The 27500-nt window shown below is 44.9% G+C and overlaps 3 protein-coding genes and 1 long non-coding RNA gene across 7 annotated transcripts in view; 2 read left to right on the top strand and 2 right to left on the bottom strand.

Moving 5' to 3' along the window:
- The window catches only part of LOC143509898 (A disintegrin and metalloproteinase with thrombospondin motifs 12-like), a 29542-nt gene extending 25817 nt beyond the window's left edge, over positions 1–3725 (bottom strand). Inside the window, exons 1-2 of one of the 2 annotated variants that reach the window (XM_076998758.1) lie at positions 3434–3725; positions 2775–3133 (exon numbers count right to left, since the gene is read on the bottom strand). In XM_076998758.1, the coding sequence (XP_076854873.1) occupies positions 2775–3133; positions 3434–3527 (453 nt within the window). In that variant the 5' untranslated portion in view covers positions 3528–3725. Of the gene's footprint in view, positions 1–2774; positions 3136–3433 lie in introns of those variants that run through there. The other variant, XM_076998759.1, reaches the window with a different exon arrangement.
- An 850-nt stretch (positions 3726–4575) lies between these two features.
- Positions 4576–17923, top strand: agpat9l (1-acylglycerol-3-phosphate O-acyltransferase 9, like). 2 transcript variants are annotated; one of them, XR_013129837.1, is made up of 13 exons: positions 4576–4717; positions 5315–5469; positions 5765–5831; positions 10453–10741; positions 11026–11100; positions 12583–12672; positions 13718–13811; positions 13925–14040; positions 14969–15024; positions 16171–16256; positions 16587–16747; positions 17165–17244; positions 17388–17444. XR_013129837.1 is itself a non-coding variant. In XM_076998791.1 (13 exons), exons 2-13 carry the CDS (start codon positions 5326–5328, stop codon positions 17485–17487), a joined length of 1326 nt encoding a protein of 441 aa, XP_076854906.1. In that variant the 5' UTR covers positions 4576–4717; positions 5315–5325; the 3' UTR covers positions 17488–17923. The 2 variants fall into 2 exon arrangements, 1 of the variants encoding a protein (XP_076854906.1); XM_076998791.1 differs by having other exon boundaries at positions 16587–16715; positions 17388–17923.
- Positions 17924–20711: 2788 nt separating this feature from the next.
- Positions 20712–22371, bottom strand: LOC143509918 (uncharacterized). Its single transcript, XR_013129839.1, has 4 exons — positions 21888–22371; positions 21666–21720; positions 21512–21563; positions 20712–21328 (listed from the first exon to the last, which is right to left on the bottom strand). It is a non-coding gene; the product is annotated as an uncharacterized LOC143509918 (long non-coding RNA).
- An 83-nt stretch (positions 22372–22454) lies between these two features.
- Positions 22455–27500, top strand: part of tnksb (tankyrase, TRF1-interacting ankyrin-related ADP-ribose polymerase b) — a 20707-nt gene continuing 15661 nt past the window's right edge. The window contains exons 1-6 of one of the 2 annotated variants that reach the window (XM_076998769.1): positions 22455–22943; positions 23209–23433; positions 23853–23948; positions 24125–24161; positions 24667–24742; positions 26018–26038. In XM_076998769.1, coding sequence (XP_076854884.1) covers positions 22496–22943; positions 23209–23433; positions 23853–23948; positions 24125–24161; positions 24667–24742; positions 26018–26038 — 903 coding nt within the window. In that variant the 5' untranslated portion in view covers positions 22455–22495. The remainder of the gene's footprint in view (positions 22944–23208; positions 23434–23852; positions 23949–24124; positions 24162–24666; positions 24743–26017; positions 26039–27500) is intronic. The other variant, XM_076998770.1, reaches the window with a different exon arrangement.

Genomic DNA, 27500 nt, shown 5'->3' with positions numbered 1-27500 from the left:
TGGACACATCGAGTCTGTCCTACCACCCTCCCTGGACACATCATGTCAGTCCTCCCACCCTCCCTGGACACATCATGTCAGTCCTCCCACCCTCCCTGGACACATCATGTCAGTCCTCCCACCCTCCCTGAAGCCCTTTCAGTTTGCGCATCGGCCAAACGCCGTCATCGGCCGATGACGCCATCTCTCCTGCTCTCCATTCAGCCCTTACTCATCTGGACACAAAACACTCATATGTCAGAATGCTTTTCACAGTCTTCAACTCAGCCTTTAACACCGTCGTCCCCCAACAGCTCATTCAAAAACTGAACATGCAGTCGCAACAACCTATCTCTGAACGTTGAGAAGATGAAGGAGATTGTGGTAGACCTAAGGAGAACCCACACCCAGAGGAACAATCAAGACCATCCTGACCAGCTGTATCACCGTGTGACTCGTAACCAGCACCGCATCCTGCCGCAAATCCCTCCAGCGCACAGTGAGAGTGGCAGATAAGATCGTCGTCATCTCTGTCACCCGTCTCACCCGTGAATCCCCCTGCACTGGGGGTGATCCCACCCATCGACTGAACTGCTGCTTCAGCTCGCTACCCTCAGGGATGAGACTGTGGAGTGATAGATGTATGTCAGAGAAGGTCATCTGGGCTGACCCTGACCCGTGGATGCTCCAGTGCATTCTGGGAACCATGTAAAGGGGATCTGTGACCCATTAAACTCAAACTGCAGTGGGAACAGACCCGTCACACAGGAGCCAAGATGGCGTAACACCCACCCGTAGCCACAGCCAGCCTCTGGAGCCCTGAGCCCAAACTGCCTACGCCGTACAATAACATGAATAAACATGAATAAACAAAAAGAAACATAAATAAACATAAATAAAAAGCATGTTGCTCTAAGCGGTATATGTTGTGTTGTTTCCCAGAAAGACATCCACTGCTGTGTAACACTGTGGTATGTATGTATGTATGTCTATATGTGTGTGTGTTATTATGTGGTTTGGGTCATTTTTGTCTGCCTTAACCAGCCTCTGTGATTACAGAGGGAAAACCCCAGTAACAATCAAGAGTTAGGGATTTGCTCATGCAGTGTGTAAACACAGTGTATGAACAAACCACGCAATGTTAGGGCAGCTAGAGCAGAGTCACTGTCCTCCACACTGTCCTCCACACTGTCTACCACATGTTCTAGAACACTGTCTACCACACTGTCCTCCATTACAGCTCCAGACAGAGAGGGAGAGAAAAGGGGACCCGAGAGCCAGAGAGAAGGGGAGAGAATCAGGACAATCAACTAATTATTTTTACTGATCCTTATGGATTATTACTGGTTATTCTTATGACATATTTAGAAATCATTTTGAGTCTTATTTTCCTTTATTGATTACTAATAATCCTGTAAATAATATGGATTGTACATCTTAAATTAAAATGTGGATTATATTTATCTTTGTGTATCTAATTAATTGCCATATGGATCTCTTGGTGACTGACATTCAAATAGATCTTCTGGTGACTGACAGTCAGATGGATCTTCTGGTGACTGACAACCAGATGGATCTCCCAGTAACTGACATTCAAATAGATCTTCTGGTGACTGACAAGTAGATGGATCTCCAGCTGACTGACAGCGAGACAAATCTCCTGGCAACTGAGAGCCAGAAGGATCTCCTGGTGACTGACAGCAACACGACCAAATGGATCTCCTGGTGACTGACAGTGATACAAATCCCCTGGTGACAGACATCTAAACGGATCTCCTGGTGACTGACAGCAAGACCACCATTTGTATCTCCTGGTAACTGACATTCAAACAGATCTTCTGGTGACTGACAACCAGTTGGATCTCCAGGTAACTGACAGCGAGACAAATCTCCTGGCAACTGAGAGCCAGATGGATCTCCTGGTGACTGACAGTGAGACAAATCCCCTGGTAACAGACATCTAAACGGATCTCCTGGAGACTGACAACAAGACAATCATTTGGATCTCCTGGTAACTGACAGCCAGATGGATCTCCTGCTGTCTGACATCTAAACGGATCTCCTGGTGACTAACATGCAAACAGATCTCTTGCTAACTGACAGCAAGATGGATCTTCTGGTGACTTACAGGCAGACAGATCTCTTGGTGAGTGACATCTAAACAGAGCTCCTGGTGACTGACAAGTAGATGGACCTCCTGGTAACTGACAGCCAGATGGATCTCCTGGTGACAGACAGCCAGATGGACCTCCTGGGAGACACATTCCAGCTACCTCTGCCCCAGACATGCTGCACCGGCTACACACACAGAGCCTTCTGCAGAGTCAGTGAGGTCATATGCTCTCACCTGGCCCCACCCCCACCTATCAATCAGGTCATATGCTCTCACTCGGTCAAACACGGGTCCTCTCTCTCTCCTTTTCTCCTTCTCTGTCCTTTCCTCTTTAATTCTTTCCCTGCCCAGCCGGAGTGAGTCATGCTAGTTGATGACATATTGATGGTTTCTAAACTCCCTCCTCTCTCCCAATGGGGCTTCCCCCTCCACCTCTCCCAGGCACAGGCATTTTTTTTCACATCTTCTGATTCTGCTGAACCCTGTGTTTGTGTGTCAGTGTGTATGCATGTGTCTGCACAATTCCCATATGTGTGCACTCTCTGCTGCAGGCTCAGAGTGACAGTAGATCACACACAGAGACTATCTGCACTGCAGACAATCTCTCTACTTTCTCTAGCAATGCACAGAGCGCCTGGGCCCGGGTTCATTTGTTAAACAGGAGAGCCGATGTCGTCCTTACCAGTCCGCTACAGGTGCTGAGAGCGGCGGGTCCTTCCACGTTGCCGTGTCTTACCGTGCCAAGAAGGTGACAAGCGTTTTCCACACGTGTTCGCGCTCTGTCTTCAGTTAGATTACAAGGACGTCTCTCTAAAACGTAATCACTAGGGAGCAAATTGTTGTTGATGGTGAGATTTAGCGTTACATCCCCGCCGTTTAAGTTTAGCTTGTAATACAGGCGTCTGTCCGAGCTACCCAGGTCTCGCTTGTGTCGGCTATTCGTGAATTGGTGTGAGACTGTGTGCGAGATAAATCGTCCATCCTCGTCCACCTTCTCGGGATGAACCACGAAAAACTCCTCGTGCGATCTAATGAAATGCTCTGTAAATGGGAAAACAAGCGCGTTAACTTGATCAGTTGAGATCAACGAGGTCGGTATGAATCAGAGATGATTGAAGCATTCTCGAGAAGACCTCACACTGACTTTTGCGAGAATGCAGCCGACCCACAAACTAGTCTTCCCACTCGTTTGCAGGCAAAGTTATCCTACTTTGTGAATAAGTACATTTTGTGCATACTGGGATTCCCCATTTTAGTAACGTTTCTTTTATCATGCAAGGTTGTACGGAAACTGTTTATTCAGCAACATTTTCACGTGGTTATTTTACGAGAAATACAAACCTTGTTCTGTGTCTGGAAAAAGGTAGTCCGACCCGGAGATCGCGACGTGGCCAGCGGCCAGAAACAAAACGAAATGTAAGCGCAAAGGCGGCATATTTCAGCGGAACCGATCCTCACAACGGGACGGTGGTCCGTGGTGTGAAACGGTACGTGAAGTCACGCGCGCGCCGGCGACCCGCCTGTCGGACCCGCGGCGCGAGACATTCGGAGAGAAAGACAGAAATCAAACGACTACGAGAATTAAAGATATCATATAGAGGCGCTGGAGAGAGCCCGGTGAGGGGAGGAGTGAACCCACCGAGTGTCCTGTTTCTCAGAGGGGGAGAGTTGTAGACACGACGGTCTTCAACGTCTTTAAACGTCTTAAATCTGCACAGTCCAGTTAAACCTCTGCAAAGTTCTAGTTTTAGAGTGAGTACGCGAAAAACAATGTGTGTGCCAGAATATCAGGATATTTGTAGTTATTAATTATTTGTAGTTATCTGTTGTTTTTCAGAACTCAAATGAAAAACTGAAAGGCGTTAAATCTCTTGTAGCCACTGGTCATGCACTTTAAAAACAGCGCGTGGCCAGCTGTTCAGCGCGTGCTGCTCTCATCTGACGCGGCGTTTGTGGTCAAGCGGTGAATTAAACTACGATTGCAGTAATTCAGGAACTGCAGTAATTCCTCGGGGCGTTTCGACGTTGCCAGTTTGCAGGATATGATAAGCGAAGCCTTTGGCTTTTCTTTCGAAATGCCAGAAGAAATTACAGGATTCTTTTTTTTTCCTCTGTAGGTTTTTGAGAGTTCATATTCATTATTTTGAGGTGCTTCATATTCATACTGTTCATATTATTTTCCACATTAATAGTCTGATAATAACGACAATTATCCATCTCGCCAGTTAAATTTGTGGTCAAAAGTTGTATAGCTTTGGATACTTTAACAATCCCCGTCTAAAGTGAGCCAGAGTTGTTTACTCGTGAAGATGTGCATGAATTCGTTATTTTCCCTATTTCGTTTAGTGGTTCATTAACAAATTAATCGAGCTGAGAATTAGCTGTAAACGCGCAACGTCAACGTGCGCTTGCACATCTCGTCCTCACGATGGCGTTGTTTTTTATTGTTCTTTTGTGAACTTTGATCTACATTCGTCATGTCTGAACGTCTCCACAGGATAAGGAGGATCTCGTTTAGTGTGTAAATGGCACGCCTTCTTTCGCAACTACACACACGCATAATGTAACAGGACTGCGGGTGATCTGAGAATTGTCGGCTCGTTCAGCTGGTTTACACTGGAACCGGTAAGTTTTCGGTATTTTCTTTTGTGAGAAAACATTTTAAACATCACAGTTTAAAGGCAGTGAATGAGAGCTAAACACTGACACGGATAACGTAGGCTGTCTCGTCGGTATAGTCGTATCACATCGGTACGGTGTGTGGTAGCAGTTAACGGCAGAATCGGTGCTGAGGTGTTTGAGTTTAAGAGTTTCTGTAGTCCCCGCAGAAGGTAAAACAAACTGTCATGTCTCTTATTTGGGAGGCTGGTGTGTGTATTGGGAGACAGGTGCAGATCTGTATGGTGTGTGTGGTACTGGTGTTTTTGTGATACAGGTGTAATAAAGGGGTGTGTGTCTGTGTGTGTGATAGGTGAGGTGTTGTGTGTTTTGGTATTTTTGGGTGTGGATGAGTGTGTGTTATATAGGTGTGTGTGTTATATAGGTGTGTGTGTTATATAGGTGTGTATGTTATTGCAGTGGGGGAGCGAGGGTGTGTGGACGGCTCTACTGTCAATGCTGAGAATGGCCTTTGGTTCTGGTTCTGTTCATCATTTGTTTGTTTGTGTGTGTGTGTGTGTGTGTGTGTGTGTGTGTGTGTGTGTGTGTGTGTGTGTGGTACAGGCGTCTGCGGTATGGAAGGTATGTGGGCGGTTCTGTGGCCGTTGCTGAGAACGGCCTTTGTGGTTCTGGTTCTGCTCATCATGCTGCCAGCCATGTTCGGCCTGTCACTAGGCATCACGGAGACGTACATGAAGATCCTCATCAAAACACTGGAGGTACGCACACACACACACACACACACACACACACACACACACTAATGCACCCACACACATATTAACACATACACACACACACACATAATACACGCACAGACATAATAAAACACACATGCACATACACAGAGACACAGAGGGAGAGTGTGTGTGTGTGTGTGTGTGTGTTTGCACTGCCCATGGAGTGTGCATGGTAGTCAGCATTTGTGATGTAATACCTTATATACCTTCTTTAACAGTCTGTGTGTGTGTGTGTGTGTGTGTGTGTGTGTGTGTGTGTGTGTGTGTTTTACAGTGGGCAACACTGAGGATTCAGAAAAGCAGTGAGGAGAAGAAAACATTAAAAACCTCCTCATCTAATGGTAAGTACACGTACTTTCACACACACAAACAAGAACAAAAACTGTGACTGGCATGACTGGCATGAACACATTATTTCATCAGGTTGTTGTGTATGAAGAACATACACAAGAAATACATCCCACCACCATCACACACACATCATCATATACTCACATGCTAAAATACATCCCACCACCATCACACACACATCATCATATACTCACATGCTAAAATACATCCCACCACCATCACACACACATCATCATATACTCACATGCTAAAATACATCCCACCACCATCACACACACATCATCATATACTCACATGCTAAAATACATCCCACCACCATCACACACACACATCATCATATTCTCACATGCTAAAATACATCCCACCACCATCACACACACATCATCATATTCTCACATGCTAAAATACATCCCACCACCATCACACACACATCATCATATACTCACATGCTAAAATACATCCCACCACCATCACACACACATCATCATATACTCACATGCTAAAATACATCCCACCACCATCACACACACATCATCATATTCTCACATGCTAAAATACATCCCACCACCATCACACACACATCATCATATACTCACATGCTACAATACATCCCACCACCATCACACACACATCATCATATACTCACATGCTAAAATACATCCCACCACCATCACACACACAGCATCATATACTCACATGCTAAAATACATCCCACCACCATCACACACTCACATGCTAAAATACAGACCACACACCATCACACAATCACATGCTAAAATACAGACCACACACACACACACATTGGTTACTCTCCAGGTTTCTTCCTCATACTCTAGGGAGTTTTTCCTGGCCACAGTCACCTTTGACCTGCTCACTGAGGTCTTGGACCCAAACATGTGTAAAGCTGCTTTGTTGTGACGGCTGTTGTAAAAAGCGCTATAGAAATAAATTTGACTAGACATGCTAAAACATAGACTACCAACACACACACCCACACCCCCACACACACACACACACACACATAAACAGACCACCCATACATACACCCTTCCTCACAACACATTCATGCAACACATTCCTACGAGTTAATGCTAGACTGAGTTTATTGGCACTCTGAGAAGACCTTGTAGCATGTTACTGCATCTCACTCAGACCTACAGTACACCCTGAGAGACAGCACTCTGGGAGTCTTACTCAGACCTAAAGTACACACTGAGAGACAGCACTCTGGGAGTCTCACTCTGACATACAGTACACCCTGAGAGACAGCACTCTGCACTTATATACTACATTTACATCTCAATCTATTTGACGAAATGTGACTTTCTGAGGATGCTCTGTAATGTTGGACAAAGCAGTTACACACATGCATAAACACACTCACACACACACACACACACAAACACATGCACACACACATACACAAACATGCACACACAAACATGCACACACACAGTAAACTTTGCTCCTGCTGTTATCAGCAGCACTCACCTTGAGCTAGCTTCTCTCTCACTTTATAAATCAATGATCAATAATGTGCTTATCAAAGGTGAGCAGAGAGCAGTGCAGTACCGGAGATTATCAGAGTAATCACCACACTGCATTAAAGTGAGTTGTGCAGTGATGTAACTTGATATCTTCTGGTGTACGTTTCTGAATACTGAGGGCAGTGGAGCGATGGTATGAGAGGAGAGGGTGGTAGTGTAGGTGGTGTATGGTGGGAGAGGGTGGTAGTGTTGGTCTCTTTCTTTTCCTCTCTCCCACTATCTTCTCCTCTCTCTTCCTCCCTTTCTGTCTCTCTTTGTCCCTCTTGCTGTCTGGAAGTTGCAGTGCTGCGTTGCTGGTTCTGCATACCTGTCGTGGAGTATGTTGGTGCAGTTTAGACTTGTCAACATTATCTGTGTGTTCTAGCAGTGGCTGTGTTTGCACTGTGTTTGGACTCACATTTGTTTTTAATTCTGTAGAATCTCACCTGCATGTATTTTCCTATTCATCCTATTCAATATGAACTGGAGATGGTCCTGACCCAATATCAGTAACTGGAGATGGTCCTGACCCAATATCAGTAACTGGAGATGGTCCTCCTGACCAAATATCATATATCAGCAAAAACGCTTCAAAGGAGAAAGAGCGGTAGAATCTCAGATTTCTGCATGTTAACATTTACTGTTCTGGTTCTGTTTACTGTTCTGGTTCTGATGGCTGTTCTGGTTCTGTTTACTGTTCTGAATGTGTTTACTGTTATGGATCTCCTGTCTGTTTGCTGTTCTGAATCTGTGTCCCAGCTCCCGGACCCTCCTTGTGGGCGGGTGTTTATGTCGTCTGCGTCTGGTTGCCCGTGTATGTGTGTTCGTGGGTGCGGGTGTGAGTGTGTTAACTAGTCTCACCTGTGACGCGTCTCGTCATCACTTGGGGCTTATGTAGTTTGTCTATTTAATGTGCGTTCGCGCAGTGTCCCGTGCTCATCTTTGTTTGAAGCTTAATGCTACGTCTGTGTGTCGTTCAGTGTTATATGTTGCAGTGCGCTATTTGCACTACCGTTATATGTTTAAATAAAGTGCCCGTTGACACGACGCACCCGCCTCGTCCTGCCTGCCTCCCCAGCGTTACAATAATAATAATAATCTTTATTTGTATAGCACCTTTCATACATACATGCAACTCAAAGTGCTTTACAGAATAAATAAAAATAAACATTAAAAGGAAGCAAAGATAAGACAAAAAGAAAATGTTAAGAGAAATGTAAAGATAAAGAGGAAACAAACATAATAAAATAATGACAAATTATAAAATAATAATATTAAAACAACGTGCAATGTAACTAAATAAAATAATGTAAAAAAGTTAAGTAAATTAGATAATAATAATCTGGAAAACTATTAAAATAATTAGAACTAATAATTAGAATAATTAGTTAGAGTTTAACTAAAAGCAGATCAAAACCGGAACGTTTTGATAATCTTTTTGAAGCTATGCAGGGATGAAATGCCTCTGAGCTCTTCAGGAAGAGAGTTCCAGAGCTTTGGGCCATAGTGGCTAACAGCACCCTCGCCAATCTTTAATCAGCTTTTAGGAATCACCAGTAAATTACTGTTTGAAGACCTGAGAGACCTGACTGGAACATATCTAATCATCATTTCACTAAGGTAAAGAGGAGCAAGACCATGAAGACATTTAAAAACCATCACTAGAACCTTAAAATCTATTCTACACCTGACAGGTAACCAGTACAGTGAGTGGAGTGCAGGTGTAATATGATCTCTCTTTCTCCTACGGGTCAGAACCCTTGCAGCAGCATTCTGAACTAGCTGTAGGTGCGAAATAGAGCTCTTTGGAAGAGCAGATAGAACAGCGTTACAATAATCTAGCCTTGATGTGATAAGTGCATGGGCAAGTTTTTCACTGTCAGCAGGAGAGAGCATATCTCGGACCTTAGCGATGTTTCGAAGGTGCAAATATGCTGTCTTGCATGTAGTCATTATGTGTGATTTGAAGCTGAGCTCATTATCAAAGGTGACACCCAGATTCCTAACACATAGTTTGGCATTCAGATTCATTTGATTAAAATAAATCTGGACATCATTCCTTTGTGAATCATTACCAAGAACAAGAACCTCTGTCTTCTCTTTATTTAATTGCAGAAAATTGTCCGACATCCATGTCTGTATATCACCTATGCAATCAAACAGTGAGCAAATTGATCTTAGGGCTTTAGGTTCTAGAGAAATGTAAAGTTGAGTGTCATCTGCATATTGATGATAACTAATGCCATGTTTGTTAATGATATGTGGTAACGGAAGTATATATAGGTTGAACAGTAACGGCCCAAGAATTGATCCTTGGGGGACGCCACAAGTTATATTTTGACATGTGGAGGAAGAGGTACCTAATGTAACATAGTAATCACGCCCAGTTAGATACGATCTAAACCAGTCTAAGACTAAGCCACTAAGGCCTACTCAGCTCTGTAGAAGTATCAACAGTGTCAAAAGCTGCACTTAAATCTAGCAGGAAAAGGACTGAGAGTTTGCCTGCATCCTTATTCAATCTCAGGTCATTAACCTTAACTAGTGCTGTTTCATTGCTGTGGAGAACTCTGAAACCAGACTGAAGAGTGTCATTTATCTGATTTACTTTAACATAATCATTCAGCTAGATTGACACAACTTTTTCAATAATTTTGCTAAGAAAGGAAAGGTTAGATATAGGTCGATAGTTATTGATAACTGTAGGATCAAGATTTCTGTTCTTTAATAGTGGTTTAACCATAGAATTTTTAAGAATATTAGGGAATTCTCCCAGTTGCAGAGACTGATTAACAATCTTTAGAACTTCATTAACTACTCTTCTGGATCTCCTGTATGTTCGTAAATGCACAGTACTGGTTTTGACTTTCGCTTGTTTTTGGTATATGTCTGGGATTTCTCTCCACATCAATGAAGCCCATTTAACCAAACTAACCAACATGTATCGGTATTCTTGCCACCATACATCAGGTTAGGAAGTGTTCACTTTACAAAGCAAGTGAAGACTGTTTCTACAGTAGGTGAAGTCTCTATGTAATACCAGTACTGTAAAGGCACTTAACCCCCTTTTGCCCCGCCCCCTCAGGACTCATCCAGAGAGATGACTCCTCATTGGAGGAGGAGATCGATGAACTGCGGCGCAGTAGACCAGCGGAGGGCGGGGCCTTTTCGCTGAGTGATGTATTCTACTTCAGCAGAAGGGGGATAGAGAGCATCGTGGAGGACGAGGTGACCCAAAGGTTCAGCTCAGAGGAGCTGGAGTCCTGGAACCTGCTCACACGCACCAACAACAACTTCCATTACATCTCCGTCAGACTCAGCACTCTGTGGGGCATTGGGGTGTGTGTCCGCTACGGCATCCTGCTGCCTTTGAGGTGACACATACATACACACACACACACACACACACACACACACACACACACACACACACACACACATGGATGGACTTTGACTAACCAATACAGAAAGTACAAGTCATGCAACTGCTCTCTGATTACTCTGTTCTTTTTGGTTTAATCAGTATTAGAATTAGGCAGCTGCTCTAAGATCAGCCTATGTGTCATTTGTTAAAGGCATCATTAGGTGCATGCAGGTGGTTAAAGCTGAAGTGAGATCAGTCCTGTAGATGTGTGAGCAGCGTGTGCTTTGCTTGCAGGATCACACTGGCAGTGATTGGGATCAGCTGGCTGGTCATTGGCACCACTGGGGTGGGATTCCTGCCCGACTGTAGGTAACGTCCTGCTGAGAACGCAGTTCCACTGCATCACACATGCCTGCACAAGTGTTCTGCACACACACACACACACACACACACACACACACACACACACACACACACATGCACAAGCCCACGCCTGCACAAGCTTTCTGGAAACCACACACACGAACCCACGCCTGCACAGATGTTCTGCACACACACACATGCACATGAACCCACCAGATGTGTCAATTCCAGGTTCAGAAAGTAAAAGTCCTCATCAGGATTTTCCTCAAGCTTGCTAGATTTTCTAATTAGTGCAATCCAGGTTAAATTAGTGGAATCAACACAATCCAGGAAGCCTGAGCAAAATCCTGGTGAGGACTTTTACTTTCTGAACCTGGAATTGACACATCTGGAACCCACACCTGCACAAGCATTCTATACACCACATACACATGAACCCACACCTGCACAAGAGTTCTATACACCACATACACATGAACCCACACCTGCACAAGCGTTCTATTCACCACATACACATGAACCCACACCTGCACAAGAGTTCTGCACACCATACACACAAACCCATACCTGCACAGGGGTTCTGCACACCACACATATGAACCCACGACTGCACAAGAGTTCTGCACACCACATGCTCATATTCCTGGCAGGCACTTGGGTCATCCTCATCTGCATGGCTTTCATTAGCATTGTCATTATATTATTAATAGCATCATTTTCATTAGCACTGTCATTAGCATAATTATCATTAGCGTTATCATTCATATTATTAATAGCATCATTTTCATTAGCACTCTCATTAGCATTATTATCATTAGCGTTATCATTAATATAATTATTAGCAGGTGTACAAACAGATGAGTGTTACAGGGAGGGTGTATTTGGAGATGAGTGTTACAGAGGGGTGTAAAAGGAAATCAATGAATGATACAGAGGGGTGTAAAGAGAGATGAGTGTTACAGGGAGGGTGTGAAGAGAGATGAGTGTTACAGGGAGGGTGTAAAGGGAGATGAGTGTTACAGGGAGGGTGTAAAGGGAGATGAGTGTTACAGGGAGGGTGTAAAGGGAGATGAGTGTTACAGGGAGGGTGTGAAGAGAGATGAGTGTTACAGGGTGGGTGTAAAGGGAGATGAGTGTTACAGGGAGGGTGTGAAGAGAGATGAGTGTTACAGGGAGGGTGTAAAGGGAGATGAGTGTTACAGGGAGGGTGTGAAGGGAGATGAGTGTTACAGGGAGGGTGTAAAGGGAGATGAGTGTTACAGGGAGGGTGTGAAGGGAGATGAGTGTTACAGAGGTGGTGTAAAGGGAGATGAGGGTTACAGAGGGGATGCCGTGTAGTGGAGTGGAGCATAACAGGGTGGTATTGGAGTGAAGTGGAATTTGTTTATTTATTGTTGTAATGCTTTGGCAATATTGTTGCAAATTACAGTCATGACAATAAAGCTTCTTGAATCTGAATCTGAACAGGGCAGATGGTTTGTGTTTCAGGTTAAAGGACTGGCTAAGTGAGCTGGTACACATCATGTGTTATCGGATCTGTGCCCGAGGCCTGTCTGCAACAATACACTACCACCACAGGTACTCACTACTGTAACAGCTACTCACTACCACAACAGTTACTCACTACTATAAAAGGTACTCACTACCACAACAGGTAATCACTTCCACAACATTCACTACATTCACTATTCACTACTACATTTACATTTACAGCATTTAGCAGACGCTCTTATCCAGAGCGACTTACAAAGTGCTTTGCTTCTGATCACAGAATACATCCTAGGTAATAGTACGGATAGGCTAGACACCATTTCACCATTCAAGACACCATTGAGTCAGACTACTACTAAACTACAGGAGTCACTACTACAACGGGTACCTATTACTACAACAGGAACTCACAAACACAAGTATTCAGTAACATGACTAGCGATGGTCATGTGACATGTGCGAATGTTGACTTGCGATGATCATGTGACATGTGCAAATACAACTGCTGCTGTAGTGTTTCAGAGCACATGAGGGCAGACATTTCAGTCAACAGCTGAAGAATTTAAAAAGAATTTTGGCAAAAAAAAAAACTCTTCCAATCGACTGGCCAGTGTGTGCAGTCACCATTCTGCGTCTTTAGTTCAGAGCAAAAGCTGATAAAATTATTAATAAACAGTGTGATCAGCCATCAGTTGGTTATCAAACTGAATGGACTGTGTGTTGTGTTTGGAGTGTGTGGGGTGTTTTGGTGCGTGTGCAGTGTTTGGAGCATGTGGAGTTTTTAGAGTGTGTAGGGTGTTTGGAGTATTTGTGGTGTTTGGAGGGTGTGCGGTGTGTGGATGGTGGCTGTCTCATCCAATGAACCTATTCACACATATCTGTGTGACACTGAACTGGTACAGAGGCGCTGTGAGTCTGATCCAGGAGCAGATCCAGGCCAGTGCAGGTTTCTGCTCTAGCCCAGAGTGCCACATCATGCCTGTGTGAGGTGAGGTAGACCTGCAGCAGGCTGGAGGGCCCCAGGGCTGGAGCAGAAACCTGGTCCGGCTGGTGGAGCCGGCGCCTGCACTGAAACCTCTGCTCTGAGCTCTCACCAGCTCTCATTGGAGGCTTCTGACTTCGTCCCCTACAGAGAGAACAAACCACAGAAAGGAGGGATTTGTGTGGCCAATCACACTTCACCGATCGACGTGGTGATCCTGGCTAACGATGGCGGCTATGCTATGGTGAGTAACAGATTGGTCTGATAAATCCAACAGGATACCGTCTCTGTACAAGGCTACATGCTACATGAAGTGTCTGAGGTTCTCGGGTGTGATTGGGTCGGTCTGATTGACAGGTGGGGCAGGTACACGGTGGCCTGATGGGCATGATTCAACGTGCGATGGTTCGAGCATGTCCTCACATCTGGTTTGAAAGAGCAGAGATGAAAGATCGCCACCTGGTGACAAAAAGGTAGACCAGCACAGCACTAAAATCACTGTAACTGCACTTCAGTGACCTGTTACGACCTGCTGGAGCTAGTGTGCTGTCTGTCTTCATGTCAAAGCATTGTCTGCTACAGGCTGATTCACGAGTGAGTGTGTGTGTGTGCTTGTGTGTGCATGAGCACAATGAGTGCACACAACCCCCTTGACATGCAGCACTCTGGAATGTGGGTCATCATCTGCAGCTGGAAAAAGCTTACACACACACACACACACACATACTCATACACACACACTCACTCTCTAGGCTGTGAGGAAGAGTTACACACAGCTGGTGCTCCTTCACTCCAGAGCACTGATGACTCACCGATGAGTCGTTGTTTGCATGTAAAGTGCTGAGTCAGGCTGACCTGACTGGATGTGTCTCACTGCTCTCTGCAGTATGTGTGTGTGCGTGTGTGAGTGTGTGCGTGTGCAAGTGTGTCTGTGAATGATTGTGTGTGTGTGTGTGTGTGTGTGTGTGAGTGCGTGCGTGTGTGTGTGTGCAAGTGTGTCTGTGTATGATTGTGTGTGTGTGTGTGTGTGTGTGTGTGTGTGTGTGTGTGTGCAAGTGTGTCTGTATGATTGTGTGTGTGTGTGTGTGTGTGTGTGTGTGTGTGTGTGTGTGCGCGTGCGTGTGTGTGTGTGTGTGTGTGTGTGCGTGTGTGTGTGTCTGTATGATTGTGCGTGTGTGTGTGTGTGTGTGTGTGTGTGTGTGTGTGTGTGTGTGTCTGTATGATTGTGTGTGTGTGTGTGTGTGTCTGTATGATTGTGTGTGTGTGTGTGTGTGTGTCTGTATGATTGTGTGTGTGTGTGTGTGTGTGTGTGTGTGTGTGTGTGTGTGTGTGTGTGTGTGTGTGTGCGTGCGTGCGTGTGTCCTGAGCTGATCCTCTGTCTTCACCCTTTCCTATCTGCAGGCTGAGGGATCACGTCAGTGACATGAACAAACTCCCCATCCTGATCTTCCCTGAGGGTAAGAGGCCCATGGGGAACGCGCTGTGTTAAGACTTGTCTTATCAAATGGCTATGTGAGCTTAAACTGAGCAAGATTAAAAACAGTGTAAGATTAGGCAAATAACTAAGGCTGGACGGTGAGATTAGACAACTGTGAGATTAGATGTGTCTCACTCTCCCCACTTTGGTGTCACATTTGCTTTGGTGCAAAGTTTTTTTTCGGTTTTGGATTTGTCTCTGTCCTGTCTTGTGTTTGGGTTTTGATTTGCCTGCTCAGTTATAATGATAATGAATTTGCTCAAATTAAATGTTGCTCATCACTGTATATACATCCTGTTACACCTCATTCCATGTTTCAAAATGACTGTAAGATTACATAACTGTGTGAGATTACATAACTGTGTGAGATTACACAACTGTGTGAGATTACACTCTGTGATGGTTAACTTCAGATCAGACTGGGTTGAGACATCACAGATCTGTAGACATTTGTACTGGCGCTATGGTAACAGTGCCACCTGATTTGTACCAGCGCTACAGTAACAGTGCCACCTGATTTGTACCAGCGCTACGGTAACAGCGCCACCTGATTTGTACCAGCGTTATGGTAACAGTGCCACCTGATTTGTACCAGCGCTACGGTAACAGTGCCACCTGATTTGTACCAGCGCTATGGTAACAGTGCCACCTGATTTGTACCAGCGCTACGGTAACCGTGCCACCTGATTTGTACCAGCGCTATGGTAACAGTGCCACCTGATTTGTACCAGCGCTACGGTAACCGTGCCACCTGATTTGTACCAGCGCTATGGTAACAGTGCCACCTGATTTGTACCAGCGCTACGGTAACCGTGCCACCTGATTTGTACCAGCGCTATGGTAACAGTGCCACCTGATTTGTACCAGCGCTACGGTAACCGTGCCACCTGATTTGTACCAGCGCTATGGTAACAGTGCCACCTGATTTGTACCAGCGCTACGGTAACAGTGCCACCTGATTTGTACCAGCGCTATGGTAACAGTGCCACCTGATTTCCCTAAGAATTCCATTGGGTCTTAGTGAAATCAGTTGCATGCATCTGTGCAAACACACACGCACACACACACACACAGTCACACAGTTGGTGAGTTACTCACATAGCGCTGTCTCTGCCCCTGTATGTAGGAACTTGCATCAATAACACGTCCGTTATGATGTTCAAAAAGGGAAGCTTTGAAATCGGAGGGACCATTTACCCCGTGGCTATAAAGGTAGAAACTTTCTCCATCATTTAAATCAGCTGTTAGGGACAGACAAATCACTGAGACTATAATCAAGCAATAAAATATTTTCTTTGTCTCTCTCCCTCCCTCTCACTCTCTGAAGTGTTACTTCCTGGTCTTTACGTTGCACATTGGAATGTAATCCATCTTCCATGTAAAAGAAATATAGAGACCAAAAAAATCAAAAGCATGTCTGTAGACTGTGGGAGGAGCTGTGTAACCCCTACAGCATCCTGATGTTGATGATGAGCTCTGTGTGTGTGTGTGTGTGTGTGTGTGTGTGTGTGTGTGTGTGTGTGTGTGTGTGTGTGAATGCAGTATGACCCTCAGTTTGGCGATGCGTTCTGGAACAGTGGGAAATACAACATGGTGAGCTACCTGCTGAGGATGATGACGAGCTGGGCCATTGTGTGTAACGTCTGGTACCTGCCACCCATGAGCCAGCAGGTGAGGGGGAGGGGCCACCCATGAGCCAGCAGGTGAGGGGGAGGGGCCAACCATCACCCAAGTAGTGCACACCAGAAAACAGCTCTACAGTGCAGTTTGTGTCTGCAGTGCTGTTTTTCTCTGCAGTGCTATTTGAAATTGGTCTACTAATTGCAGTGGTATTATTTTTCTTTACATGGACAAAACAGTTAAATACTACCACATTAAATTCAATATATATAATGTGTATGAGACATCTGGTAAAAGATAATTTGCAGTTCCTGGTTATGGTTTTAAAATGCAAATACAACAAATATTTAAGCTACACATATTGTAGTTTGAACATATACGTATAGTTGATCATCTATGACTGAACATCTCAGTGTATGTTTAACTTTGTGTTTGTGTCTCAGTTCTGCCATGGTTACGTGGGCTTCCTGGTTCCTCTAACCTGTTTCCTGTGTGTGCAGGAAGGGGAGGATGCAGTCCAGTTTGCCAACAGAGTGAAGTCAGCTATCGCCCACCAGGGGGGGCTGGTGGACCTGTCCTGGTTAGCCCTCTCTCCCTCTTCATCAGGCTTATTCACTGTATTACTGCAATACACCAGTGGCTCCCATAGTAACTGACAAGCGTGTGTGTGTGTGTGTGTGTGTGTGTGTGTGTGTGTGTGTGTGTGTGTGTGTGTGTGTGTAGGGATGGCGGACTGAAGAGGGCAAAAGTGAAGGACACGTTCAAACAAGAGCAGCAGAAGATATACAGCCACATGCTGGTTAAAGACGACAGTAGTGACTGAACTGTAAAATCAACCAATCACAGAGCCTGAGACACCAGACTCACCAATCAGGACCCTCAACTGGACTATATGAGGCCTTGAACATCTAAACTCACCATTGAGAACCGTGATGATCTGTCAGGCTGTGTTGGGTAAGGGATTCCAGACCAAACACAGCCAGCACAGGCTTGCTTCACTTCCTCCTTCTCTCACGCACATAGACTCACCAGCTCCAACTCCTCCACGGTTTCCTCACATGGAGGGACATTTCACCAATTTGACAGTTTTATTGTTGTTTTTTGTTGTGTTGCTAATTAATTTATACAAGTTTTATTTAGTTATAGGACGATTTTACTGTTGATGACATGTTCTCCATTTTAGAGCTTTTAGGTGTACCAAATACACTGGTAATATTTTTTCAATATATTAATTTCTTACAAATAAAGACTTTTGGACATCAGCTGTCCCTATTATGTTTGTCCCCACTACACACCACTGTCACGGTGCCACAACTCTTTACAAGCAAACATGGATGTTTGTTCACAGCAAATGGCAGAGATGGCGTTAATTGCTAATCCAGGCTTGTATGCTAAACTGTACCCAAAATACACACAGCATCATTACTGTGGATCCCATACGGCATAGAGACGGTTGACAGAAACCACTTCACTGGGGGCCTCACACCCATAAAGACAATGTGGTTGGACTGTAACCGTGACAATGTAAATGTGCCATATTTTGTCAATTGTGATTTTTACACCCCAATCGAAATTTTTCCTCCGCTTTTAACCCATCTGTGCAGTCAGAACACACACACACTAGATGATTACTAGGGGGCTGTGGATCACACGTGCCCAGAGCGGTGGGCAGCCCTAGCCCGATGCCCGGGGAGCAGTTGGGGTTAGGTGCCTTGCTCAAGGGCACCTCAGTCATGGCCTTAGGTCTGGGAATCGAACCCACGACCCTCCGGTCACAAGACCAGTTCCCTAACCGCCAGCCCATGACAATGTAGTTGGTCTGTATAACCGATAGGGTTGCAGCGGTAAACGGTTTCACGGTATACCACGGTATTAAAATGCACGGTTATCATATCGTGTGCGTTTGCTTATTACCGGTAAAAAGCAAGCCAGCGGAGAAACTGACCCGCGCATGCGCAACTCCGCTCCGGTTCAGCTACTCAGCACACAGCGGTGAGAATGGCAGAAGTGCATCAGACTTAACAAATTTTTTTACAAAAAAAAAGCTAAACTAAAATTTAGCTTTTTTTTTTTATTTAGAATTTTGTAACTTTGCGCGCGCTGCGCCTCAGCGCAATTAACAAAGTCATGTTTGCAGGGTTCATACACCTTTATAAGGTGGAATTAAAGTACTTGTACGTAACTTTAAAGGTCCGTTTCAATATTTCCCAGCACCTTAAACTTAATTAAGTTAAATATTTATACATATACTCTAAATAATTCGCTTTTTTAATCACATTATTTAATGGTTGTTTATTTCCAAAACGCCCAATCTTAACGTCTTCACGTTCTCTCATGTTTCGTCCTGGAATTACAAGAGGCTCGTATTTGTTAACGTAATACAAAAGAACTGTGCGGAGTCGCGCGCTACGGTCACTAGTGAAAGAATAAACCTAGCTTTTTATGGTCCTTGCTTTCACTGGATGTGAAAGACGCCATTGATTTACATGCGTTCATTTTCAAATTCTAACGTGCCTGTTTTTGATATGTTAAAACCAGACTCGGTGTGAAAGCCTTAAAATAGAAATCTCTATTGTAAGGATCATGTCAGAAATATATCCTCTCTTTCTGCAGTATCTGGTTATATTCTAACTTGGAAGTAGGCTACAACAGACGTTTACAACAGTTGTTGATCAGACAGTGACCCTGGCTGAGTTTATCAGATATTAAATAATTTAAACTTAAATAATTGTACTGAAATCCATGATTTAGGTTTCTCTAATTTTGCAGTATTTATATAAACATGTGTACAGCTTATTTTTTTAAAGGACACATTTTGTATACAATAGTTCCAGGCACTGGCGTAGGGGAGGGGCACGCAAGGCACGCACTGCGGGGGGGCCCCGAACACAGGTGGGCCCCGCCTTAGGACGAGTTTGTTGTTTAGTCATCCTCCTGGGTGATGTTAAGCCTGGTTTATACTTGAGGGTCTGCGCGGCGAAAATGACGTAATCGCTGTGGCTCTGCCCGTGCGCGAGGGTCTCGCGCGCTGTCGATTCGCGAGGTCGTGCACCTCTCGAATTTTGTAATGCCGCGCTTCAGCGCGATGAACAAAGTCATGTTTGCAGGGTTCATACACCTTAACAAGGTGGAATTAAAGCATTTGTACATCACTTTCAAGGTCCATTTCAATATTTCCCAGCACGTTAAACTTAGTTAAATATTTATACATATACTCGAAATTATTCGCTTTTTATCACATTATTTAATGGTTGTTTATTTTCAAAACGCCCAATCTTAACGTCTTCACGTTCTCTCATGTTTCGTCCTGGAATTACAAGAGGCTCGTATTTGTTAACGTATCGTTTCGGACAACACTGCAAAGCCATATTTACACTGCAGTGACGCTCGCGACGCTCGCGAAAGTATAAACGCCTACATCGCTCGCGCAGGGTCGCGCGCTACGGTCGCTCGTGAGATTTTAGCTCACGCACGGGCCTCCTCATTGCCTCCTTGCGGTGGGGCCCCAGAATTTTGCGCTACGCCTCTGGTTCCAGGTTTCTACAATAAATAGTTAATTGAACAAAAACAACTTTTTGTAATTTCTTTAAGGGTCAGTGTATCTTTTAATAATATACAAACTAACTGTGATACCGTGATAACCGTGATACCGCGGTATTTTCTGAGACGGTTATCATACCGTGAAAATCTCATACCGTTGCAACCCTAATAACCGACAGTATGGTTGGACTGTGTAACCGACAGTCTGGTTGGATTGTGTAACTGACATTGTGGTTAGACTGTTTAACTGAGACTGTGCTTGGACTGTGTTACTGTGACAGTGTACTTGTAACTGATTGTAACTGACAGTGGTTGGACTCTGTAACATACTTGAGACTCTTACGAGACCCCATTGAAAGGTTTGTCTTTCCCTACGTTGTCTACTTGTGACTGGCTGCGTGCCAACATTCATGCCTGTGCTAGAATATACACCACAGAGCAGGTTGGTAAGAGCCTTGACTGGCATAGTGTGGTGGTTTTGTATTATATTTCCTTTATGATTCCACCTACATGTTTTATATATTTATTTCCAACCAACCCTTGTCTTTTAATGAAATCAATATTTCAGTTAATGCAGGACAAGTTCCACATATGAGTTACCTAGATTTACCACAATGCAAAAAAAAAACAAACTAATGTAACTTGTGCCCTCTAGTGGGCAAAGATGATGTTGCACTGCAATTACATAATCTATAAAACATTCATGCGACACTGTTCTGATTTCTGATTAAGGAAAGCATATAGTAATACATAAAAGAGGTTTAAAAAGTATTAGGTAAGAAAGATGGTAGTATATTCAGATATGGCACCTAATATATAGAAAACTGAATACGCCTACCAAACTTTAGAGCCTTTATGGCAACAACAAACAGGTAGCTGACGCCCAAATGCGTTCAACCCCCCCCCCGTAACCGGCCCTTCAGTGATTGAAAAAATTAAATGGCCCATCATCATTTCTATTTGAGTACCCCTGCTTTAGAGTGTTTCATCCACCTTAGATATGACTGTGTATCACAACAAAGTACATGTGGTTGATTTCTTCGAAGATGTCTGTTCAAGGGCATGTTTGCCATCTCCATTACTTTTTCGGTGCCTCTCCTGTGTGCGTTTCTCCTTCTGCACACCTGAAACACACACACACAAGCCACATGCTCACATGACAGATTCAGTGCATTTACACATAGAACACAGAGCTCCTGAACATATATCTGATATGAACTGGAGTGTGAGTGGTATGGTGGGGGTGGTATGGTGGAGGTTGGGGTGGCATGGTGGGGGTGGGGGTGGTATGATGGGGGTATCAGTACGTTTTGATGAACCCCCCACATCTTCTCCAGCTGCACCAGAAACACCTTCAGTCTGGACAAGAGGACAAAACATTAACAAACTGTGTCAATTAACACTCGTTCATCCAGTAACCATCTGATATGATTTTAATTTTAATACACTGTATCAGAGCACCTCCAGGACGTTCTCTAGGGTCCTCCTCTTGTCATGAGAAAGAGTTCCAAGATACCTGTTAACAGGAATTAGGCCCGTTCAGAAAACACTACAGGACAATAAAGAAAAGGCTGACATTAAAGCAGTGAGAACATCAGCTGCGATTCATGCGTGCATCTGATGTAGTTACTCATTCTATCAAAGTTTAGCATTAAACAGATACTGTTTTAAAAAGATACTGACCTCTTTAAATAGGAACCTTGGGTCTCCACCTCAGCTCCCTCTCTCCCTGTAGCGCCGGAGGAAATGGGCATCTTAAAGTTACACATCAGCTGTGAATCAAAGCCCGTAACACAGAGGGCACAACGCTTCAGAACACTACTAGTGAACAGACGTTTTCTAGTGAACAGAAATCTACTAGTGAAGCCAGTCAGTGGGAAAGGGGTTTGTTGTTGTCACCATAGCAACACAGAGACCCCTTATATAGCTAAACGTGTCTTGTTTATTATAAGATGAACAAGACACGTTCATTAAATCAATAGACATAAGTTCCTGCATTACAGGCAAGATACATAAACATGCACACACACACACACACACACACACACACACACACACACACACTTGCATAACAGTGGCCCTTTAAAACAATAAACATGGTGAAAAGCCAGAAAAATGCCAGAAACTGGAAAATTATTAAGTGAAAAGCACAACAAATTCAGACATCGTTTCGATACCCAGAATACGCTTTATTCAGAGTCGACAGACCATAACCGGAAATACATTGGCCCCGTGCGGAAGTGGCGCTGTTCCAGCTGTTATTGTTGACACACCGAGGTTTTCACGGGAAAATGGCGGTGTCCCGTCGGTCGTCTCAGCATCACGGCGTACTGCAGTCGCCCCCGCGGAACACCGTCCTCGCCTCTCCGCCTCCGCCGGTGTCGCCCGCGGCCCCGGACTCGGCGACGTCGAGTCCGTCGAGCAGTAGCGCCTCGGACTGCGGCGGAGCGACGGAGGGCACCGCGGCCTCCCCCGGGCGCCCCGCGCCAGCGCTGGGCAGCTCCGGCTGTAGCAGCGTTAGCTCGACCGCGGCCGTCGGCAGCTCGGGCAGCCCCAGCCCCGCCTCGGCAGCCTCCAGCCCGGCCGAGGAAGGCTGCGGCACCGGCGGGGCGTTCAGGGACCTGTTCGAGGCCTGTCGCAACGGAGACGTGTCCCGGGTGAAGCGGCTGGTGGACTCGGTGAACGTGAACGCCAAGGACATGGCGGGGAGGAAGTCCACCCCGCTGCACTTCGCCGCAGGTACGGGCGGCTGCTGCCGCCGCCTCGACATGTTGGTGCCGCTGCTTGATTTTCAGAAGCGAATTTATTACCGGAGAATAAACGCGACTGGCCTCGGTTAGCCGCATTTAAACGTCCCCTCAACCACCGTTTCAAGGGGAAAAAAACGATGTTTTCATATATTTTCACACTAAATAACCGGCCTACGTGTGGAAGGATGTTATAAAAAAACTTTAAAATTTCTGAGTTCTGAGACGATATTTGAATATTTATACATTTTTTTCAGGTTTTGGGAGGAAAGATGTTGTCGAGCATCTGTTACAGACCGGAGCGAACGTGCACTCGCGTGACGACGGCGGGCTGATCCCGCTACACAACGCGTGCTCGTTCGGCCACGCGGAGGTGGTCAGTCTGCTGCTGTGCCAGGGCGCTGACCCCAACGCACGAGACAACTGGAACTACACGCCCCTGCACGAGGCAGCCATTAAGGGCAAGATTGACGTGTGCATCGGTAAGAGTTTAACTTTTCTAATGTATAAAGCGAGACTGTTCTTACAAAGCTGTAGAATGCTGTGGGGTAGTTTGGGTAACGGGAGTCAGCAGTAACATGAAAGTGTCATCTTAACAGCAGTGGGGCATCATTTCTGATGGGTTGGTGTAAACCGACAAACGCCTGACCTTAGCGTGACATTCAGATAGCACAAGAGTTCTGTTTGTGTGTGTCCAGCGGATTTCAGAGATCTGCTGAATCCCCATCACCTTGCACACTGCTGAGACAGCATCACTACAGTGTTTGGGGGTGGGGGGGGGGGGCAGACAGAATCACTATCATGCTTTTCACTTTGGTGCCTGTCTGTATGTGCGTGTGCGTCCATGCACGTCGTGTGTGTGTGTGTGTGTGTGTGTGTGTGTGTGTGTGTGTTTCCTCAGTTCTGCTCCAGCACGGCTCTGACCCCAACATCAGAAACACAGATGGCAAATCAGCCCTGGATTTAGCAGATCCATCTGCCAAGACTGTTCTCACCGGTACGCGCCCAGCTTTTTTCTGTCTGGTAGACAATGCAGTAAAGGCACAGTGTGCTTGCCTGATTGCACACGTGTAATCGCACGTGTGTCTGATTGCACGTGCATCTGATCAAACATGTGTGATTGTGCGCATCTGAGCGCGTGTCTAATTAGACGTGTTGTTTTGTGGTCTGCAGGTGAATATAAGAAGGATGAGCTATTGGAAGCAGCAAGGTGAGCATGTTTCAAGGCATAAATCCCTCAAATCTGAGCTCAACACTCAGCCCTGATGCAGTCAGGAGCCAATCATAACTGTAGGGGGTTGATCATTTTTACTACAATACTACAATAGTTGTTTATTGTTACTAAACTGAGGGCCCAAGCTTGTAGTGCTTCTTATTGAACACACCAATCTTAAGCTTATGAAGGGTTTTTTAATTAGGTAACTGGAGGCAGTCAGGGTCAGGGAGAGCGTTGGGGGCAGGAGGCGATGCTGAGATAGCACTGAGGTAATGCTGAGAGAGTACTGCAGGTGTGTGATCCAAGAGGCACTGAGTGGTTGTTCCAGATGCTAGTCAAGCACTAGTATGTATGTGTCTGTGTGTGAACGTACTCATATACATACACATGTTTGTGCCCAATATTAGCAGTAATTACAGAATAACACTCTGGAAACATCTTGGTGTGTGTTGGTAAAAGCTGTCCCTAATTGTGTGTGTTGTGTGTGTGTGCATCTCAGGAGTGGAAATGAAGACAAGCTGATGGCTCTGCTAACACCTCTCAATGTCAACTGTCATGCGAGTGATGGGCGCAAGGTAACCTCCACACACCTGTACACACACACACACACACACACACACACCTGTACACACACACAGAGACCTACACACAGAGCTGCCCTCAGTGCTGCAGTAGACATGTATGTATGGCTGATTATGAATTTAGTTAAATACAAGTGTTATTATTACTCCTACCCTGGTCACCTGACAATCAATCATAACCATACCGAGCAAGTTACTTGGAGTTCAGGACAATCACTCTGCAAGTGTGTAGCTGAGCTTACTGTATGCAGAGAGGGTTTCCCACAATGTATTTGTGCTGCGTTTATAATGCCGAGATGCTCACCCTTTATAGAGTACATTTATAAACTAAAGACTCCTCCAGCCCCATCTCAGCTGCTTGGAGTTATATTCTTCCTTTTCTGCATTTGCAGTGACCCAGTTCTGCTTGGTCTAGTTTAGTTTGTATGGATGGCTGTAAATGTTTCGGTATTTATGTGTACAGGTCAACTCTGTCCCCCTCAATCCTACTCCTCACGGGTGGGTTTCCCGAAACGTTCGTAGCGCTAAGTACTTCTTAACCTCACACGTTTCAGACGAGGTTACGAAGTACTTAGCGCTACGAACGTTTCGGGAAACCCACCCCACAGCAGTAACTGAGCCAGCACTGTCATCTGTGCCTTATTAAGACATCTTGACAGGCAGAGTGCCTCACAAACAGCCCTTCAGGCAGTGACTGGGCCTCTCTTCTCAGTCAACCCTTCAGGCCGACTGACTAGCCATCTCTCCACAAACAGCCCATCAGGCAGACTGAGTGGGCCTCTCCACCAACGGCCCTGAGTGGTCTTATTAATCCCTGATCTGCTTTATAACAGTAGTACTTCAGTGATTCTCTCAACACTCTTAAGTCTGCTTTCTGCTAACTACATCTTCAAGATCAGACTTGTAACCCCACCCTTTAATCAAGATCAGACTTTTAACCCCATCCCTATCATGGAGATCAGACTTCTCTTTGCTGCTGTGTAACAGGGACACGTAGAGACAAAATAACTGAGAGTCTATCTCGAGTGTGAAGAGGGTTGAGAGGGTGTAGGACACGGCCAGATACGGCTGGTTGGCTGGGTGGAGTGAGCTTTTAATTGGGTGGTGCAGCCTTACATGAGGTTTAATGACTGATTTGGTTGGGTTAGTCAGCTTCACACGCGAGTGATTCCTGCGTCCTTTGAAAACATGATGTATAGTATGGTAGATGTTAGTATGGTAATTTTTTGTTATGTTTTGCTTTTTTTATTTCTTTCTTGCAACTTTCAGTCAACTTCGCAAAAAATGCTGGTAAGTTTATTTTGAAAACCAAATTTTAGTTTGATTTGTACTGTGAGTTTTTTCTGTTATTTTTCATCATTCAAATTCATCCATACACTTGCACTTTAATCCCACTGGTTTTTGTTCTAAGTTTCACTTTTTTGTTTTCTTCTTTTGTCTAGTTTGAGAAACACTTCATCTGTAAACACTCGCTTACTGTAAACACTCAGTCACAGTGCTCTTTTGGCACTCACGTTTAAATTTTTTAATTTAAATTTATTATTTTATTGATTTGTTTGTTGATTGGTTGGTTGTGTTGATCTGAATCACCTGCTTTAGCTGGAGCCCACCCTACCGCACGCTTTCACCTGCCAGACCGTACCCTGAGTGCTGATCAATATTTGTCTCTAATGATTGATTGATTGATTGATCCATTTGATTGGCTGATCAGAAGCAAAGCATGCCTGCATTCATTCTGCCTCATGTAGATCTTGGGTGTGTGTGAGTGTGTGCATGTGTGCACTGAACACACTGGATAGCAGCAGTCAGCTAACACTGATGCAACTGCTGTCTTGTGTACAATTAGCACGAGTCTGTCCAGTTAGGGTGCAGTTTATAAGATTATACTGGTTTCACAGTGTTTATTCCTCTTCTTACACACATCTCCAGTGTTTATGGCTCTGTTCTTACACATGACTAGTGTTTATTCCTATTCTTACAAATGTCTGCAGTTTTTATGCCTCTTTTCTTACAAACGTCTGCAGTGTTTATACCTCTGTTACACATGTCTGCAGTGTTTATTCCTCTTCTTACACACGTCTGCAGTGTTTATTCCTCTTCTTACACACGTCTGCAGTGTTTATTCCTCTGTTACACATGTCTGCAGTGTTTATGCCTCTGTTCTTACACACGTCTGCAGTGTTTATTCCTGATCTAACACACGTTTGCAGTGTTTATTCCTCTGTTCTTACACATGTCTGCAGTGTTTTTCCTCTATTCCATCATTTTCTTACCGAAATTTGTGAAAAAGGCAAACGTGTCCTTCTCTGTCATGATGAATTAAAGACGGCAGATTAATAGAATAGTACCCTAGATAGCAAAGTGAAAAATGTTATCCTTAATCCTGGAGATCTGTGTTTCCATGGAGATTGTTGCCAGTCCTAGCCTATCTCACCTGGCTAGTCGTCCTAGTGCGTATGCCAGTGTGAGAGTGGGCAAGCCCAGAAGCCCTGTTACTCCCACACAACACACACCACCCACACTGACAGGAATGTTATTAGGTGTTTGTGCGTGTCCAGTTGTGAAGAGCGCCCCCCTCTGGCCAGTAGCAGTGACTCGCCCCCCCTCGCTGGCTGGTGACTGGGGTGTCTGCTTCCTCCTCATCCTGCATGTTTCTCGCCTTCATCACCGCATGAGAGGGAATCATTTATTCATGTGTTCTTTTATTAATTTATCAATTATTTCACTGATACGCCTGCTCAATGTGTTTTTG

Source organism: Brachyhypopomus gauderio, chromosome 3, assembly GCF_052324685.1.
Source record: "Brachyhypopomus gauderio isolate BG-103 chromosome 3, BGAUD_0.2, whole genome shotgun sequence".
Classification (NCBI taxonomy): Eukaryota; Metazoa; Chordata; class Actinopteri; order Gymnotiformes; family Hypopomidae; genus Brachyhypopomus; species Brachyhypopomus gauderio.
Note: the sequence above shows the minus strand (reverse complement) of the source record. Positions and strands in the feature narration are given on the sequence as shown.

What these genes read in the sequence shown, in the direction of transcription:
- agpat9l (XM_076998791.1), top strand. Translation starts at nt 5,326, where the DNA reads ATGGAAGGTATGTGGGCGGTTCTGTGGCCGTTGCTGAGAACGGCCTTT. An exon ending in AAAAACCTCCTCATCTAATG is followed by an intron (nt 5,832 to 10,452) that starts GTAAGTACACGT and finishes CCGCCCCCTCAG; the next exon opens with GACTCATCCAGAGAGATGAC. An exon ending in CGCCACCTGGTGACAAAAAG is followed by an intron (nt 14,041 to 14,968) that starts GTAGACCAGCAC and finishes TCCTATCTGCAG; the next exon opens with GCTGAGGGATCACGTCAGTG.